The 16770-nt window shown below is 40.5% G+C and overlaps 2 protein-coding genes across 7 annotated transcripts in view; both read right to left on the bottom strand.

Annotated features, from left to right (window-relative positions):
* Positions 1 to 92: 92 nt before the first annotated feature.
* LOC130161229 (poly(U)-binding-splicing factor PUF60-like) lies at positions 93 to 8637 on the bottom strand. Of its 6 annotated transcripts, none has more exons than XM_056364361.1 (12): positions 8554 to 8614; positions 7896 to 7992; positions 7589 to 7684; positions 6923 to 7012; positions 6348 to 6398; positions 5069 to 5230; positions 4840 to 4932; positions 3352 to 3565; positions 3038 to 3270; positions 2289 to 2403; positions 1531 to 1778; positions 93 to 1412 (listed from the first exon to the last, which is right to left on the bottom strand). In XM_056364361.1, the coding sequence occupies exons 3-12, from the start codon at positions 7664 to 7666 to the stop codon at positions 1113 to 1115; spliced, it is 1584 nt and encodes a 527-aa protein (XP_056220336.1). In that variant the 5' UTR covers positions 7667 to 7684; positions 7896 to 7992; positions 8554 to 8614; the 3' UTR covers positions 93 to 1112. The 6 variants fall into 6 exon arrangements, with proteins under 6 accessions (XP_056220336.1, XP_056220337.1, XP_056220335.1 ...); XM_056364362.1 differs by having other exon boundaries at positions 8495 to 8580; XM_056364360.1 differs by lacking the exon at positions 7896 to 7992 and having other exon boundaries at positions 8554 to 8637.
* Positions 8638 to 9594: 957 nt separating this feature from the next.
* Positions 9595 to 16770, bottom strand: part of LOC130161177 (nuclear receptor-binding protein 2-like) — a 36929-nt gene continuing 29753 nt past the window's right edge. The window contains exons 5-18 of the mRNA XM_056364242.1: positions 16476 to 16516; positions 16288 to 16382; positions 16106 to 16129; positions 15910 to 15996; positions 15092 to 15147; positions 14890 to 14985; positions 14498 to 14630; positions 14091 to 14193; positions 13942 to 13992; positions 13706 to 13841; positions 13195 to 13248; positions 12919 to 12982; positions 12280 to 12335; positions 9595 to 12109 (exon numbers count right to left, since the gene is read on the bottom strand). Of these exons, the coding sequence (XP_056220217.1) occupies positions 12023 to 12109; positions 12280 to 12335; positions 12919 to 12982; positions 13195 to 13248; positions 13706 to 13841; positions 13942 to 13992; positions 14091 to 14193; positions 14498 to 14630; positions 14890 to 14985; positions 15092 to 15147; positions 15910 to 15996; positions 16106 to 16129; positions 16288 to 16382; positions 16476 to 16516 (1083 nt within the window). The 3' untranslated portion in view covers positions 9595 to 12022. The remainder of the gene's footprint in view (positions 12110 to 12279; positions 12336 to 12918; positions 12983 to 13194; positions 13249 to 13705; positions 13842 to 13941; positions 13993 to 14090; positions 14194 to 14497; positions 14631 to 14889; positions 14986 to 15091; positions 15148 to 15909; positions 15997 to 16105; positions 16130 to 16287; positions 16383 to 16475; positions 16517 to 16770) is intronic.

Below are 16770 nucleotides of genomic sequence, written 5' to 3'. Positions count from 1 at the left end.
ATGATTATGTGCATGTAAGTAGCCTTTACAAAACATTTTCTAGTAGTGTCCTTGAGCACAAAAGTAAACAAAACCATGCATCTAGGCCAAAGTTTGATTTTCATGACTTCAACAGTTGCTTTTACAGTTTAATGACATGTTAAGCAATTATCTTTCTCATCAGAGTGTTATTCAATACAAGCACTGAATTTGTGAAACAACCACTTATATTCTCCAATAACTGTTTGGTTGGACAGTGGCACAAATAAAGCTACTGCAGAGATGAAGGACTATAAAACCTAGCAAAGATAAACACTCTCCCAATTGCATTGTAAGATAATTAAAGATGTTTCTAAATACAAACTCATTGTGGTCAGGCATTTCAAAAAAGATGACCACATGCAGTATGCCAAAAAGGAGAGCTGACTTTCAGAGTTACAGTAGTTATAAGCAGACCTCGGCCACAATTTGTAAAATACAGGCAAAATACAGTATTTGCTTACAATCTCTACAAACAAAGGCCTCAAAAATGACCATTAAGGAAAATACCTCTGTTCAAAGTCAGATGATTATACTGTAAGGTGTTTGGAAAGTTGTTTTCCCCCTGTACAAATACAACTAAGCAGTAGTTGCTTTAGAATGTTTTTACTTCGTAATCAAATGCTATGTTCTACAACCAGAACACACAAGCGTATGTACAAATACATCTTCAAAAGGATACTTCTTTCACAAACCTTAATAAAAACAATTTGCATCACACTTTTTTGGACAAACAATAACCTTTAATCATAGAAAGAAAAAGTGTTTACATGTCCCGGCATTTTCATGAAAGAAAAAAAAAGGAACTAAAGCAAGATAACCTAAATGTTTTACAAGACTGGATTACAAAAATTTGAAACTTGCACCAAAAAGGGAGTTTTCACAGATCACAAAGCAAAATCTGACACGAAGTATTCTGAATGAATCCCCCCGATGGGGCGTTTAACATTAATATCAACAGCAATTTAAAAAAAGAAAATAAAAACATAATTACAAGTTTCGGAGACCCTCATCTCTAGCTGCAATGACTGTGGCTGAAATGAGTTTGGGCGACAGGTATGGGGGGTGGGTGCTGGTGAACCATTTCAGACATTTTATGCAGACAGGTCACTGCTGTTGAAACGGTCTTGGTCATACACCTCTGCGACAACCTTGCGACCCCCGAACCAGCGGTCATTGAGGGCCTGGATAGCTTTGTTCATCTCTGAGGCCATGGAAAACTCTACAAAGATTTTGACAATGATATCTGCATCCTCCTCTTCTCCTTGCTTTTCCTGGTAAATAATGACTCTGTTGACAGAGCCAAATTTGCCACACTCTTCCGTCACCTCACCCTCCAGGTCGTCATCAATGTCCTCTGGTCCAACCATATTTCGAAGCACCATCACAGTGGACTGGAGAAAAGAAGGCAGAGAATACAATCAGAACACGAGTTTGATCATTAAAAGAGAAAATTAAAGCTTTCCTCAAGCCAATAGCGTTTCTTCTGGCCCTTCATTTCCTGAATCTCACCTCTGATTTTCTAAGCAGTTTCTGCATCACCATATGCCTGGCACTGCTGCCTGAGATGCTCATGTGCTCTTGGTCACTCAACATCTCCTGCCCTGTACCATCCTGAAGCATCTCTTCTTTCTCCTCTTTCTTCTCTTGTTGGTTGGAGCCACCAGCTTGATTAGACAGGACTGGCGGTGATGCAAGCACTGGGTTCACAAGACCAACCTGGGGAAGCACTGGTATGGGAGGACGCACCGGAGTCACACCTGTCGAGAGACGAGAGGTTATCTGAACAACCAAGTTTGATTTTTGGTCTAGATTTCCATGACACTTTAACATTTGGTGGACAAATAGGTCTGTGACTGTAAACACTGGTCAAGCCATTGTGAGGGTTATGACTGCCTTAAACTGAGAACCTAAAATGTGGGGAACTTTGCAGCCATGCTGAAAAAGGTATAATAATGATAATGATAGAGGAATACATCTGCATCAATTTTCTTTGCGACTAGTTACCTACTAATTCAGCTACAAAAAACATAAACATAAATTCTGTGCACATAAATATTATCCTTTGTAAAAAAAAAAAAAAAAAAAAAAGTAAAAATCAGGCAGTTTACAGACCTTTAAAAGTAGTAGTTCCAGAATTGGTTAAACCCATAAGGTAAACTGGTAAGTTGCATGCAAAGCTGTATGCTTTATACAGCACTTTAAAGCATAATTCAGATGAATTAAACTCCTGTTTTTTTTTTTTGTTTGTTTTTTTTTTTAAAACACACCTGTGATGACCCCTGGTGCCTGGGCAGCCATGACAGCCTGAGGTATTCCCATTTGCTGACCGAGAAGTTGGGGCGCAGCTAACGCCCCCAAGACTGATGCGCCGGCTACAGCCTCCTTAAGAGAGGGGGGCCGAAGACATTAGGTAAGGGAAACACACAGAACACAGCACAAGGCAGCACAGTCAACGATCACACAGCATGGCACAGTGAGCTCAATCTTGCCTCTCTAGTGAGAATCAAGGTCACCAACAATATTTCAGTACAGATTTACTAAACAATCACTGACTATCCTTAGCAAGTCATAAATATACAACAGTGATGGTAAAAACTTTCAGTCATGAAACATTCTACAATGAACACAACTGTCTGGTTAGTCATCGACTGTTCACACTGAAAAATAGCTGTCAATGTGCTAACTAAGAGAGAGGACTCTCTTAGTATTACACCCAATCAGTGAATGGGAGGAGCTTTGATTACTTATTTAACTACACAATATACACTATACCAAAAAATGAAATCTTCCATATTGTGTTTTAGGTTGTTTGTGTTTTGAACACATTAAACTGGATTTAAAAATTAAGCCAAGAATGTCTCATATTTCTGGGCAGTTAAATTGACACTGTATCAGGGCAATTACTGTTTTTATGTTATCTCTACAAAACTGGCCTTCTCCCAGTCACATCAATAAAAGTTCTATGCCCATCTGTGCTTTTTGGTGTCAATTCTAGCTAGATCTGGGTTATATTTACCTGGAAGGCCATTAAATCCCTTTGGAAGGGATTCATACTTGCCTGGGCCGTTATCTTAGCAGTGGCTGCCGCCGCAGCCACAGCTGCAGCAGGTGGCAGACCACCAGGGGTCGTGGGGGTCAGTAGGGGCATTGGTGGAGTCACTGCTTTGCCCACTCGTAGGTACTGACCCCCCAGGTCAAAGAGGTTCATAGAAGACACAGCGTCCAGGGCTGACTGAGGCTTTTCATACTCTGTAAGGGAATAAAAATAGTAGTTAGTAGCAGAGCATGGGCAACGCAAGAGCACGAGCGAATGAGGGCCCTCCAGCTCACCAATGAAGCCAAAGCCTCTGTGTCGCCCTGTAGTGGGGTCTCTGGCTAACGTGCAAGACTTGATCCTTCCGAAGGCCTCAAACACACTCTTGATGTCATCATCTGACAGGTCAGGGTGGACGGATGCCACGTAGATCCGGTTAAAGGCGCGCGCCTCCTCTGCCAGCTGGTCAATGATGGGTTGCGCCTGACCGATGTTACTTGGCCGCCCAACCTATAGCACAGATCATACCAGCATGGCTACTGAGTAAGGGGTTTATTGTACCAACCACCGAGAACGCACCCCCGCAAAACTGTATGTCCCTGCCGCGCTAACTTTCGGCAGCCACCGAGTTCAGTCAAAGCCACTCTCCACCTACGATCACGACACTAAGCTGTCCGTCAGGTATATGCTTGAAACCCGTGTCTAGCCTTATCATCTTAATTATGGCCACCGAGTACGAAAATACTCTAAGAAATAAAATCCGTTTTTTTTTTTTCGCAAGCAGGGAGCAGTATTAAGCTAAATAAATAAATTAATGATTAATAAATTTGTTAAGTACAACTTTGAGCTTTGTCCATAGTTTAGTGCTGTGGTCATGTATAATACATGACCACAGCACTAAACTATGGACATCACTTTACCACGTCTATCACGTAGATCGTTTGCACTTACTTATTATTTACTTTAAATTACCATTAACTCTAAACTAGATTGTCAAATTAAATAGGGTCGCTTAGAGATGTTTGTCAGCTGAACACCAACTTTTGTTACGAATCCAATCACTCGTTTAGTACCAAATATCACTTAATTTACAATCCAAACGCAAAGCTGATTTTGCAAATAACTGCAACGCTATTTAACAAAGTAGTATAGCTTTATCTTAAAATACCAGGTTTATACACAGCGTGACTAGCTGAGCTGGTGGCAACACCGAAAGGGGAACGCAATACATGTCTCATGCTAGGGCTATGCACTCTGACATCTTCCTTTCTCCGATAAAAGAATTTTAATGTCTATGTAAGACGAGCATCTAAGTCGGACTGGGATCTGTACTACAGATGGGGCGGCCAAGCAACACCAACCAGGCGCAGCCCATCATCAGCACATCATGGACACAGAGCGACGCCACGCGCCGCTGGGCATCCTACTGCAACTGGTCACTAAAACAGCCTTGATGACATCATGGAAGCATAACACACAACACAAGCAGACAGTACACTAAACATACACCCAGACATACACACGCACCTGGAAATCAACAGACACAGACAAGCAAAGAGAGAAATTAGTCATATTTGAGAAATTTCACTAGTAATCTAAGTATCACAAAAGCACTTAATTAACACACTGACTCAGCATCCTAAATGCCAGGAAGGAATCCAACTTCCTGTTTAATCAAATTACTCCAAAAAGACATTGTTATAGAGAAGGAGATTTTCATTTGTTTCCCTTTGTCCTTGTGTTCCTAAGACCTCGAGAGATACTCATATCTCCAGACAACTTACCTTAATGTTTCGCCCCCCCAACATGACTGAGTTCATCTGCTCCAGAGCCAGCTGAGCAGCCTCTGGCACATCATACTCCACAAAGGCAAACCCCTGCACCATAATAAAAACAAGAAAAACAGAACATCTACAGACACTGACGCACCTTTATTTATAATCTTTTGCATTTAATTCAAAGTTGAACAGCAGAATTTTTTACCAGGTTTAACACTTAATAAATGACACTGACCTTGTGTTTCATTGTAACAGAATCCCAAGACATATCAATGCTCTTGATTGGGCCGAAGGGGGCAAAGGCCTGTCTGATGGTGTCCTCACCAAGCTCATAGTATATGGAGCCCACATACACCCGACACATGATGGCTAGAGCACGTTGCCGCTGAGCTGCCACCTACCAACCAGGAAAAACAACACACGATAAGCATTAGAGAGTAAAAGAAAGGAAGACAAACACACACACACACACACAACCACTAATAATAAATGTGTATTTTCTACTGTGCTTGCTTTCCCCAAAAATAATTAGAGGCCAATTCCAAGTTAGGGGGTCTGGACAGGTAAATAGGGTAATAATGGGATAGTGTAATCAATGGAAAGAACTTTGTGAAAAAAACTAACATGTATAACAGTTATAAAATATTGATGTCGCCACTTGTAATTCTAATATGGCCTCTATTCTGTTTCTATGGAACAGACATATGGAGGAAAACACACTGAAGTGATTGACATGCACAGCCCTCACAAACATTTGGCTTCAGTAACTGACCTGTAGTCCAGGGATGCAAGTAAGGTAACAAAAGTAATCGTGGAGTTCAAACGAAATCCATACAAAGTCTTGATGAAAGCATTTCAAACTTTCTTCTCAAGTCTAAGGGGAGGGATGGTTTAACCACCAGAAGTTGCTGTGTTTATTGATGCCTTTAAGTCAGTCTGCTTCTGTTCATTTCTTCCTATTACCAACAAAATATAACATGTGCCTAATTCATGACATAATGGAAAAATTACTAGTTCAATGACTGAAAAAAACTTGACTTTGAGATGGCCAAAAGATCCCTGTTCCAGCAGTTCTCTCATTTTGGTCCATTAAAGGGATTGCTATCCCTCTTTCTTCCCATGCCAAGAGCTTTCTGTTCTTAAATAAAGCAAATGCATATTTTTCAAAGAGACTTGACTTTTCTCATATTTATAAACCCTTTACAAAGTCCTTAAAAAATCCCCTTGACAGCCAAAGAGCTTTGGCTATCTTCTTGTAAAAAATACCAATGCAAATTACTCCATTGCAACTTGAGCAAATGCTACAGCGATTAACAACGGTCATTCATCTCACACTGAATTACGGACATGGTCGCTGGTACCCTAGCAGTAGAAAGCCATGTTTTCTCACAAAATATGCATTCTTTGGTTAGATAAAAAGGCAGGGGTTGTTGCCAAAGCAACCAATAAAAGAAGGGTAACAGTCCTTTTCCATTGGGAATGCGCACAGAAAAAAAATTTAATAATCTATTGACCGATTGTAAAGGTGAGAGAGGATCTCCAAAGCCCATTGTCACTGCTGCCATCTGAAAGACAGTAAAGATGAAAAAAGTGCTGAAAAGTAGGTTAGATATCCCTTAGCTTTGCTTTTTCAAAAAGGTCATTGCTTTGCTAGATAGACAAAAGCGGTTAGGCTAAAACTATATTCAGACCCTCCTTCTAAACAACATACAGTTTGTGGAGTTGCCTCCCCTATCTGAATTACAAATCACCACACAGCAATAAACATAAACAAGTCCGCTTTAAAAGTGCAAAGCATTTAACATGATAACCAATTCCTTAATGACGATCTTCTCCATCTGAAAAAGAGCAGAAGGAAAAGCAACGGCACATGGTCTACACATGTGATTTTTTTTTTCAGAGCATGGCAGAGTAGGGAGTAAGACTTCCAAAGGAGCTAAACCAAAACAGACTTCTGAAACAACAGATGTCTGAATTACTCATGTATAAAAAGGCTAAGATACTCTGTCTAGAATCAAGGCTCACAGGTGACAGGCGTATTACAAACTTTTTGTTTGGCGGAGTACCAACATTTTGTTACACATCTCACCTGCAGGTTGGTGAGTTGTTGTTGCTGATGGGCAATGGTCTGCTTCACCAACACACTCTTAATGCTTTGTTCCATGGCATACTTCTTTGCCTGGAAAAGGAGAAAGGCATTACATTTAATTTCCTCATATGCACATGGAGTTGTTGTAACATTATAAGCTAAACTAAATGCGGGCAAATACTGTATCTGCACATGCTGCACATAACAAATACATGGAGCAGGTCAATATTTTTAAAGTAAGGCTTACTCGTTTCAACAGGAAACCAACCTTTAAACTTCTTCAGGCTACAGTTTTAATTTTAATCAGACTTTGATATAAGCTATTTTAAATATGAGGATGCATCACTATTTGTAATGATCTCGTCGTTCATTCTCCTTCTCTGCCTGAAGTCTGAGTCATGCCCCTCCATACATGTAAAGCAGAAACGTATACATGACCAAGAATTTGGCTTTCTACAGGAGAAATCAGGTCTCTTCATTGCCTGTCCAAAAACCAGATTTCTCATATCAGTGATGTGGAAGAAATACGGTTACGACAGAATGTAACCCAGTACTTACGTGCATGTAAAGGGGCTGCTTTACATTGATCATATCAACTTCCAGTAGGAATTACGTTATCACAAAGGGTACATTCAGGTAGATAATGTATGTCTGGGTTTTTCCTACCCTCTGAAGTGCCTCCTGCTGCTCTGGAGTGAGAGGCGGCAGGCCAAGCTTGGAGCCTGTGCCCTGTCCATTCTCCATCGTCAGAGCTTCACCTCCCTGCAATTCAGAAACAGCAATTCACACAAAAACTGAGAAACAGAGTCTGGATTACGAACACCTGCCTGTATGTACATCCATAACTATAATTTCCTAATAACATACTTCGTGTATTGTAATCATAAGTCACAACACATATTATTATTAAATATTCTATCATACAGGACATACACCCGGATTTAAACCAGGTGGGACCGGACGAACTCCTTACCTACGCAACCCGCTAATCGCTGGGTCCACCAGACTGAGGCAGGAAAGCCCCCAAGGGGAAGAGGACTGATGGGGAAGCTTTAACAATTCAACAAATTCTAGGGGAAATAAAAAATGCCTTCAGACTAACAAAAAGAGAAACAGGCAGCTAGCATTATTTATTTACATTGCAATCCACACATTGCCAGCCCGTTTTCCCTAGATTTTGGTCAGCTAACGTTAGCTTGATGCACATTAATGCTAACGATGGCTTTCATTAAAACTCACGCTAGCTAGGTGAAATAGCAATGACGGACCATGGTTAAACCTTAGCCGAAGAAATGTTTAGCTATAGTAGATATGGACATTAACAAAGAAACATCTTCAGTACGCCTCATTAACCTGAACTGCATAATTATTACAAAAACAGTACATGATTAGCGAGGCCTGGTTTCCGTATAGCTTACGATGGCGATCTTTGTTGCTCGCAAGAAGCTAGCTCACATTAGCTAGTTCATTGCTATGGCGCGTGAAGTAACATTTATCTTCCCCAGTGACATATTGTCAATTTAAAGCATATTTAGTACAACTGAATTCTACCACACTTCGCGTATTACTTACGCAATGACCACTGTGGCTGAAAATTGTCAAAGTGTCTCTTTATCAAGGAATTTATTTACCGCAGTCTCCGTAACCGCCATGAAGCACACCTTCTTGGAAAGGCCCACACTGCACAACGCTCGCGAGATTCTCACGTTTTCAATGAAAGGTATCGCGATAGTGAAACCCTCGCGATGATGGGGAGGGAAATGGAGAGTTCGTCGATGACCCTTTCATAGAGTTTCACTCACGGATGTAGCCACGGTTTCAGCGTAAACTATTCCTTCTGTGAATGTTTTGTAATCAGATACTATATATTTGATTGATTCTCCAGGGTACTGTGTTTAAATGAGGTTATACATTTGACAACTGATGAGCAAAATTGTGTACCGAAAAAATTGTAACCACATGATGTATAGATAGGGTCACAAATCTGGGTAGGCCTAGCTATTTGTGTCTTGGTGTTGTTGGTCCATCTCATAAATAATAGAGAGGATATCTCAATCAAGGTCACAGCTACAGTAATCTACACAGTGAAATAATCTTATAAACTATTTTGCACAAACTAAAATATAACTCACGGTCTGGTAATTGTATTGCTTGAAACACTGCTAGGTTGATGACATGCTTCTAAGAGACTGATCCAAAATGATTAAAAAACTTTGCTGCTTGTAATTTCTCCTGATAATAATTTCTTTGTAGAGGGATACTCTTTTAAAATGTCTTCCAAGTTGATAATTAAGCCTGTGCTCTAACTTAATAACAAACAAAAGATCAACTGCTCGTTGTGCTAATTTGTTTAATTTGGCAACAGCTAGTAAGTTTTGATATAACTATAATACCTCCTGAAGGTCACAGGTAAAGGACTAGATAAGATAATTTGCATTTCTAACACTGATTAAATTATCACTTCTGTTACCAAGAAACTGCAGATGCATCCTAAGTATAAACAGAACTTACTTATTTATACTAAATACTAAATTAATTTTGAAAAATGTGTTAATGACCATCAAAATATAGCCTCCTAACTGTAACCTGGAGTATATCTCAGAGTAATGAACAACACTAAATCCTAATGATATATTATAAATAAATAAATTATAATAATTTCAGACATAACCAACATTTTACATATAGTTTATTGTCATGTATTTAATTGCAGTAGCTACAATATTTAACAAAGGTTTAAGTGGAACACATCCAAAGGCAAGTTTCATTCAACAGAGTCACGGGAAAAAAGTAATCTGACGTAAAGTAAGACTGATATGGATGGGGTTTCTTTTTTTCATGTTTGCACAGTCTCAACATTCATTTTCTTGGTCAGGTCCCCTCTGGAACTGAACTGTGACTGACAAAGGCAAAATGCAAAGTTCTGAATGGTTGCAGGCTATTAAGACATGCAGCTTACTAGATCAAATGAGAGCAACAGTGGCACTGCTTTGCATTGAAATTCTGTCCAAAGTAAACCCCTTTAATAGCCACAAACAAATATGTACACCACAGCCTATAGTAGGTGAATGTCTGGGAGAATTCAGGGCTCCTGTTTTCAGAGAGACACTGATAAAAAGGCTTGACACAGAGTATAGTAAGTAAGTACTGTAAGCAATGACTGTACAGCAGCGTAACTGTTATGAAACCGCGACTTTACAGACCCAGGAAACAAATGAAGCAGAGCTAAGTGAGTCTGACAAACAAGAGTATACTGCTGAAGGCTGATCAGACGATTCACTATTGTTTTGTTTTTTTAACTGCCCAGTTTTGTTAAGGTAAAATCCACCCAAATGGTGTCTTTTATGGTGCCAAGATTGGGTTCTCCAGAAATCCAGTAGAGCTCAAGGGATGTATTCTATTTTTGTATTTGTGTGGGTTGCAGTGTAATCAATTCCAATGCTTACTCTGATATTGTCTGAAATAAAAGCAGTAGATGTGGTTCTGGTAAATTAATGTGTTGAAAGCAAAAAATATTCCATTCATCCTATCAGAGATTATGTCTTAGCATCTGCAGCTCATGGAAATCTTCATGGAGGCTGCTAAATGCTTATGCATAATAGCTCTACTTATCAATCAAAGACACGGCAAAATACTAACACCATACATTTTCAGAAAATTTGGGTAGATTTTGCCTTTCAAACACCTCTAAACACATTTACAAAACAAATTCAGAGTTAGAAAATATCCTCAGATAGTTCGGGAAATACAGCAGAAAAAACAAAAAAACAAAAACAAAAGGTATAGCAGTAACATTTATTAACAATATGGCATTTTTTATTGATAAGTCTTAAGATCACATCACCAACAGCCTTACATAGGACTATGGTTTTAAATCACAGGCTTCCCGTGACGCATTCCTTTTTTTTTTTCTCCTCCAAAACTAATATAAACTGCAGCAGAAAGCATTAACATTTGATCCATGTGTCCAATATACAGTGGCTGTGGTTCTTAATGGAGCTTCCATTAGCGGGTGTCAAGTTCATCTCCATGTTCACACAGGCTGACTCTGTGGACTCATGATAAGAGATGCAAACTAGTCCAAATCAATCAATGCGTCTGGATTTAAAACTGTAAAAGTCAGCCTGAGTACATTAAATTCCAAATTGCTAAATTTGGTATGATGCCGCTGTTTCATTTGGAATATTTGTCCAAAGTACATTGCCATATTAGGCACTTTGCAAGTCTTTGGCTTTCAGAACACTTTCACAGGGAAAACCCTTAAGAGCACTACAGGATAAAAGAGAGGCATCATCTCATTGCTCGTCACTACATTTAGGCGTGGCGTGTTTAGTTCTGGGAGAAAAAGCCTTTAACCCAAGAGTGCAGTGAGGTGTGTTAACTCTGCAGCTCATAAAAATAAAGCAAAAAAAAACAAAAAAAACAAAACAAAACAGGCTTGTGCAATGCCTCTATTGTTCACAGTTAAACAGAAATAAATAAGTCAGCTGAATGAATATTAACAGTGCGGGTTGGATGGAATATTGAATTCCTAAAACGGTAATAAAGTGAAGGTTCTTGTTTGGGACGGAGAGAGGCTTTGTTAATTTGTTTACATGTCAAACTGAGTTTTCACCAATCAAAGTGGACATTGGAGTGCAAACGAGGCTTATGAGCAATAAAACGTCCCTCTGAAAAGACAGCTGCTGCATTTGTAAGTAAAACATATCCGTTCTGATTAGTGGCATTATGGAAAACCTAAGTTGTCAAGATATCTTAAGGCATGACAGCCCTTTTAGGCAGGGAGTTTGTCAATCTTCCACTGCTCTGTGGGAGTGCTGAACACAGCCATGATGCCTCCGGTCCTCCAACCAGAGGCGCCTTCGGTTCCTCTCTCAGTGCTAGCGTTTCCTCCTTCTGTCTGGGATGATTTACTGACTGTTAAGGGCCAGCGTCCTTCTGTATTTGTCCCCATGTTATCCCCAGCTGGGTCCCTGGCTCCCTCCGCTCCCCTCTTGTTACCAGCTGTGTGATCCTGCCTGCTGCCCTCTCCCTTTCTTGATCCGCGTGGTCAACACCCTTGGCCCCTCTGTCTGGGCCTGCCGCTGTCGTGACCCCTCCTCATTGTGTGCTCCCAGAGGCGAGCGCTCGGACCCGGTGTCGGCAGATAGCGTCCTCCAGGAACCCTGCAACCTTCTCACTGTCCTCCTACACATGACAAACAAAATACTTTTCAGGCAAACATTTTCAAGACTGGATATGAAATGCCAGTGCTGCTACAAGTGTACTTGTTTTGTTTAAAAATGCAAAAATCACAGTGAGGACATTTATCTATTGTTGTTGACGAAGGACAAATATAGAGAAGCTTTTATATTTACCTCAGTTATGAAGGCGTAGTGAACAAGTTCACTGGCAAGGTCTTTGGAGGTGTCAGCTGAAAGTTTCACATGAAATATTTCAGTGCAATAAAAAGAACCTACAGAGTATAAAGAACATAGATAAAAGGATAAAGCTGGAGAAATTCTAGATTTTCTTCTTTCCTCCTAATGAGTATTGTCTGTTTAGCCAAAGCCTGATTTATCTTATTCCTCTGTGCCACAGAACTCCACTCTTGTCCAATAAAACTGTTAACAACACATCAGTGAACCCCAAGGTTCACTGGGTAACATGTTCCTTTATTACCATAAACATGGCAAATGTAACTTAATTTTGAGTCTGCTGTTGAACATATACCCCAGCAAATGCACAATTTATTGACTCCTGTTTGAATAATGTTTGGCAAAAACTTTTATTGAAATACCGAGAGTTTTCAAAATTAAAGTATATATTCATGACCCATTTTTAAAAGTTTGCAGCTTCAGTAGGAACCAGTGGGCCACAGACAGGCTGGGAAGGTCAGAGGGTAGTAAGAGACAGACTGACATTGGTTTAGGTGTTTCCATAGGATTTGTTGACAACAACAAAAATATAGAATAATGGAGGCCTTATCTTTACAGGTACAGTGGTAGTCGACTTACTTGGAAGGATGTCACAGCTAAGCTGCCTGTGAAGTTTGTCATCCATCTTCAGAAACAAAGAGAGCTGGGGAAACAGCACAAAGTCGAGTTTAAATCAGGATCGATTTATGTTAATCATAACTGACTGAACTTCTAAAATAAATGTTGCACCCCGCTGGTACAGAGCTGCTGGAACGATGTTAATGGGAAAAAGATCAATATGCTTGATCATTAAAAAGCCCAACGGAAGTGTTACTACTGTAACGGGCAAAGTACCTGTAATACTATGTGACTCACATGAGTTTTGGTCCCTTCTTCATTTGACTCCAGATTACAGTGCATCTGAATGACCTACATGAACATCATCAGAGAAAAAAAGAAAAGGTCACAGAGTAAAAGGCAAAGCAAAATGAGGACACAGCAAAAAATGTTTTGGGTGATAATAAACGGGCATATCAATATTAATAATAATAAACAATCAAGCACGAAAACACAAGCAGGTCATGTTACATATTGTACGTAAGCAACACGCACAACAACAAAACAAGTTCTGGAAAATTTATTTACACTAAAAACAGCTAAACTGGCAACAACCAATGAGAGGATGTTTCCACGTGTGAGCATGTCGAATTCCCAATCTTGCCATATTGCAGAAAATACATTCCTCCTCACTCAGCATCACACGAGCGCCGCTTTCTTCACGCGTGCCAGTCGACTAGGAGAAGACAACGCCGACATGTTTGCTCTGCGCTGTACGCGGCCAGATTTGTGCATCTCACACGGTTGTGGTCACGTCTAAAGAGCTCACCTTCCTCGTTTCTGTTTCCTGCGGTTCAGGAGTCGGCGTCTTGACCGTCTCTACCTGCTCCTGAGACAAGGAGAGGGCGCGAGGGACGGGGTGAGGCCGAGATGAAGCGAAGTTCATTAACGGGTAGATCCCATTCCTGAGCAGAGGAAAGGACGACGTGTTCAACTTCATGCCGCAGCCACGGCAAGAAGTAATTACAGATACAAAACGACAAGTCATACGTTTGTTTCACTCACTTGACATCCTCCAGAAACTTGTCGAGTTCCAAAGGAGACACATGGGAATATCTATAAAGTATGAAAACACACACAGAAAGGAGCACAGTGAGGATTATGTTCAATATGTCAAGAGGTATTCACTGGTAGCCAGAGAAACATGATTTTACTTGAGCTGAACTCCCTGTCTGTCCTCATGTTTAATCTCTGCCATGACAGCGCTGGGGTCAAAGGACTTGGTTTTCTCCTCCACACAGTTCTCCGGAAGCAAGTCTGTGGATGCAACACAAATTTGGGCATAATTATACTGATCTTATGCACTTTTACAGTTGCAATAATTTGTTCAATGCCTATGAGGGTAAATGTGATCGGGTCCCATTAGAAGGTAAAGATATTTTTCAAAATAAGTTTAAAAAAAAGTCTACTAGGAGTAAGAGTACTAGGTTGTGATTTAGTGTTCATGTAAAGGCTAAAATTTGCTCGCTGTTCGTATGAATGCTGTAACTATCACGAGGAGGACAGAGGAGGAGAGCGATTCTCATGCAGTAAGCTCGGCGTGTGGAGGTGAGAAACTCACACTGGTTGTTGATGAGGCAGTGGGCGGCGAGCAGTTTGAGGGAGTGGACCTCGAACAAGACTCGGTGGAACAGAAGGTCGTGAGCCGTAGGACGGAGCTTGGCTTCATGACGCAAACAAGACTGCGTGAACTCCTGTAGAAAGCAGCAACACTACATGACTGCACAACGTGACCCGGTTTATTGAGCATCACTCTCCGTTCTGGTATGTCTCACTGAAACCGTGTTTTACCGAAACCTCACACAGTCCCTGTATGAGGTTTGATATAAACCTAGAAGCAGGGTAGTGTGTGTAGGCAGGTGTTAATGTGGTGGAACAGTTTGTCTTTATCTCTGTGTTTCCTTGGGTGCACTGGTGTGTATATTTAGGACATGAAGTATTTTTGACACTCACTCTCATGAGAGGGTCTTCCAGAGATTGACCTGCATTGACGATGGCCTCCTTGGACACAGCTGTATCTCCATTGGCCTGGATCTCCAGTACTGCCATCTAGGAGCACAAATAATCTGTTAACACACACACACACACACACACACACACACACACACACACACACACACATGGAAATCTTACATTATCTATCTGTTTCTCTCACCTCTAGAGCACAGATGCCAAAGGAGAAAATGTCTATGGCGTAATCGTCTTCACCAGCTAGAAACAGAATAGAACAAGCAAAGAAGAGACGAGTCAAAAAAAAAAAAAAGGGTTGAAACATAGAAAACATCAAGCAAAAGCTTACGCCAAAATGAAAACGTACTCATTAAATAGTCGCTGCATTTCACAGGATCACCAAGCAAGTAAAGTCAAACATCACAAATCACGAAATTCCCCCTAAGGGCTTTAGAATCTGTAGATCATACGACAAGGTCTAGCCTTAAAAACTCAGTTTGGAGAGGAAAAAACTCACAAAACATCCATTTAACCAGGAAAACGGGAAAAGTTGGGCCTTATTATAAACAAAGAATTAACCCTAACCCTTTTTACAGCACTAAAAGCAACACAAATCACCCATTAAATCTCCTCAAATGACTTGTGCCAAATAATTTAAATGTTAAGTAGCCAATCAATTGTACTGTGGCTCCATTGATTCCTTCATTTAGCTCATTATCTCACACGGCTACCTGGTGGAAGACTCTGTTTGCTGCTGGCGGCAGTTAGCTCTGCAACATATCTCAGTTTTACTGCACAGGATGCTTATAGAAATGATTGGCAGGGTATTTTTTTCACGACACAAAAAGACGATCCTGCGGTGGCTGTGCATTTGGTGAAGTTTTGAGCCACATTAAACCGTGGAGAAAATGCCTAAATTTCTACGTTGGGGTAAATCTTTCCACTAGGAATGAATGAAAGATAGATTTAACAGAAATCAAGCTGCAGAAAGCTGCACACAAACTCTGCTCCGTTTACACTTGCCTCCGTATTCTGGAGCAAAAAAATGAAGATTCCTCTGCTCATCGCGATGTTGCCTCGCTTTACTGTGGACGCTGGCATCTGGGAACACTGGTTAGAGAAGACACAGATAATATAGACAGATTAGATCGTGTAAATTGATACATATGACACCAATGAAAACATACATGTATCTACGACAAAATGATCTATTCCTTACCATTAACAAATAGCCGATGCCACACTGCGGAAAGAAAATTAAGCATAATTGAGATATTTATTCTGTTTTGTAAAACTGCAGAGATTAAATAGGTAAAATCCAGAAGTCCACAGTCTGAGATAACACAGCATAGGTGGTCACTGCTGGTTGTAGTTACATAAAAAGCCCTGCTGGGAGCAGACCTGAGCCGATCTTGATGAGGCCGTTGTGCTGGATGAAGATGGTGTCGCACGTCAGGTTGCCATGGATTATTGGTGGGTCACAGGAGTGTAGATAACTGCATGTAAACAATAAACCATCTTCTTAATGCTCTGGCTATGATAGTAAACATCTCTCATGTTAATATCCTGGGCAATAAATCTGTCAGTACCTGAGCGCAGAGAGAATCTGGGTGCACCATCTCTTCCAGGCCTAAAATACAGTGAGCAGCGTGAATCCTCTACAGCATTTGTTCCACAGAGCGCATATGGAAATTTATATTGTACTGTAATACATTAAAGTACATTAATTCCCCCTCATTCTCAGGGATTAAAGGAAATAAGGCCATACTGTATGTACAGCACATTTTTAGAAATCCTTTAGGTATTGAAATATTAAATAGAGAAAACAGAGAGGATGAGATGCTGTAGAAACTGCAGGTTTCAAACTCTCAACATTGCAAGAAT

Source organism: Seriola aureovittata, chromosome 20, assembly GCF_021018895.1.
Source record: "Seriola aureovittata isolate HTS-2021-v1 ecotype China chromosome 20, ASM2101889v1, whole genome shotgun sequence".
Lineage (NCBI taxonomy): Eukaryota > Metazoa > Chordata > Actinopteri > Carangiformes > Carangidae > Seriola > Seriola aureovittata.
This window is presented reverse-complemented; position numbering and strand designations above follow the sequence as displayed.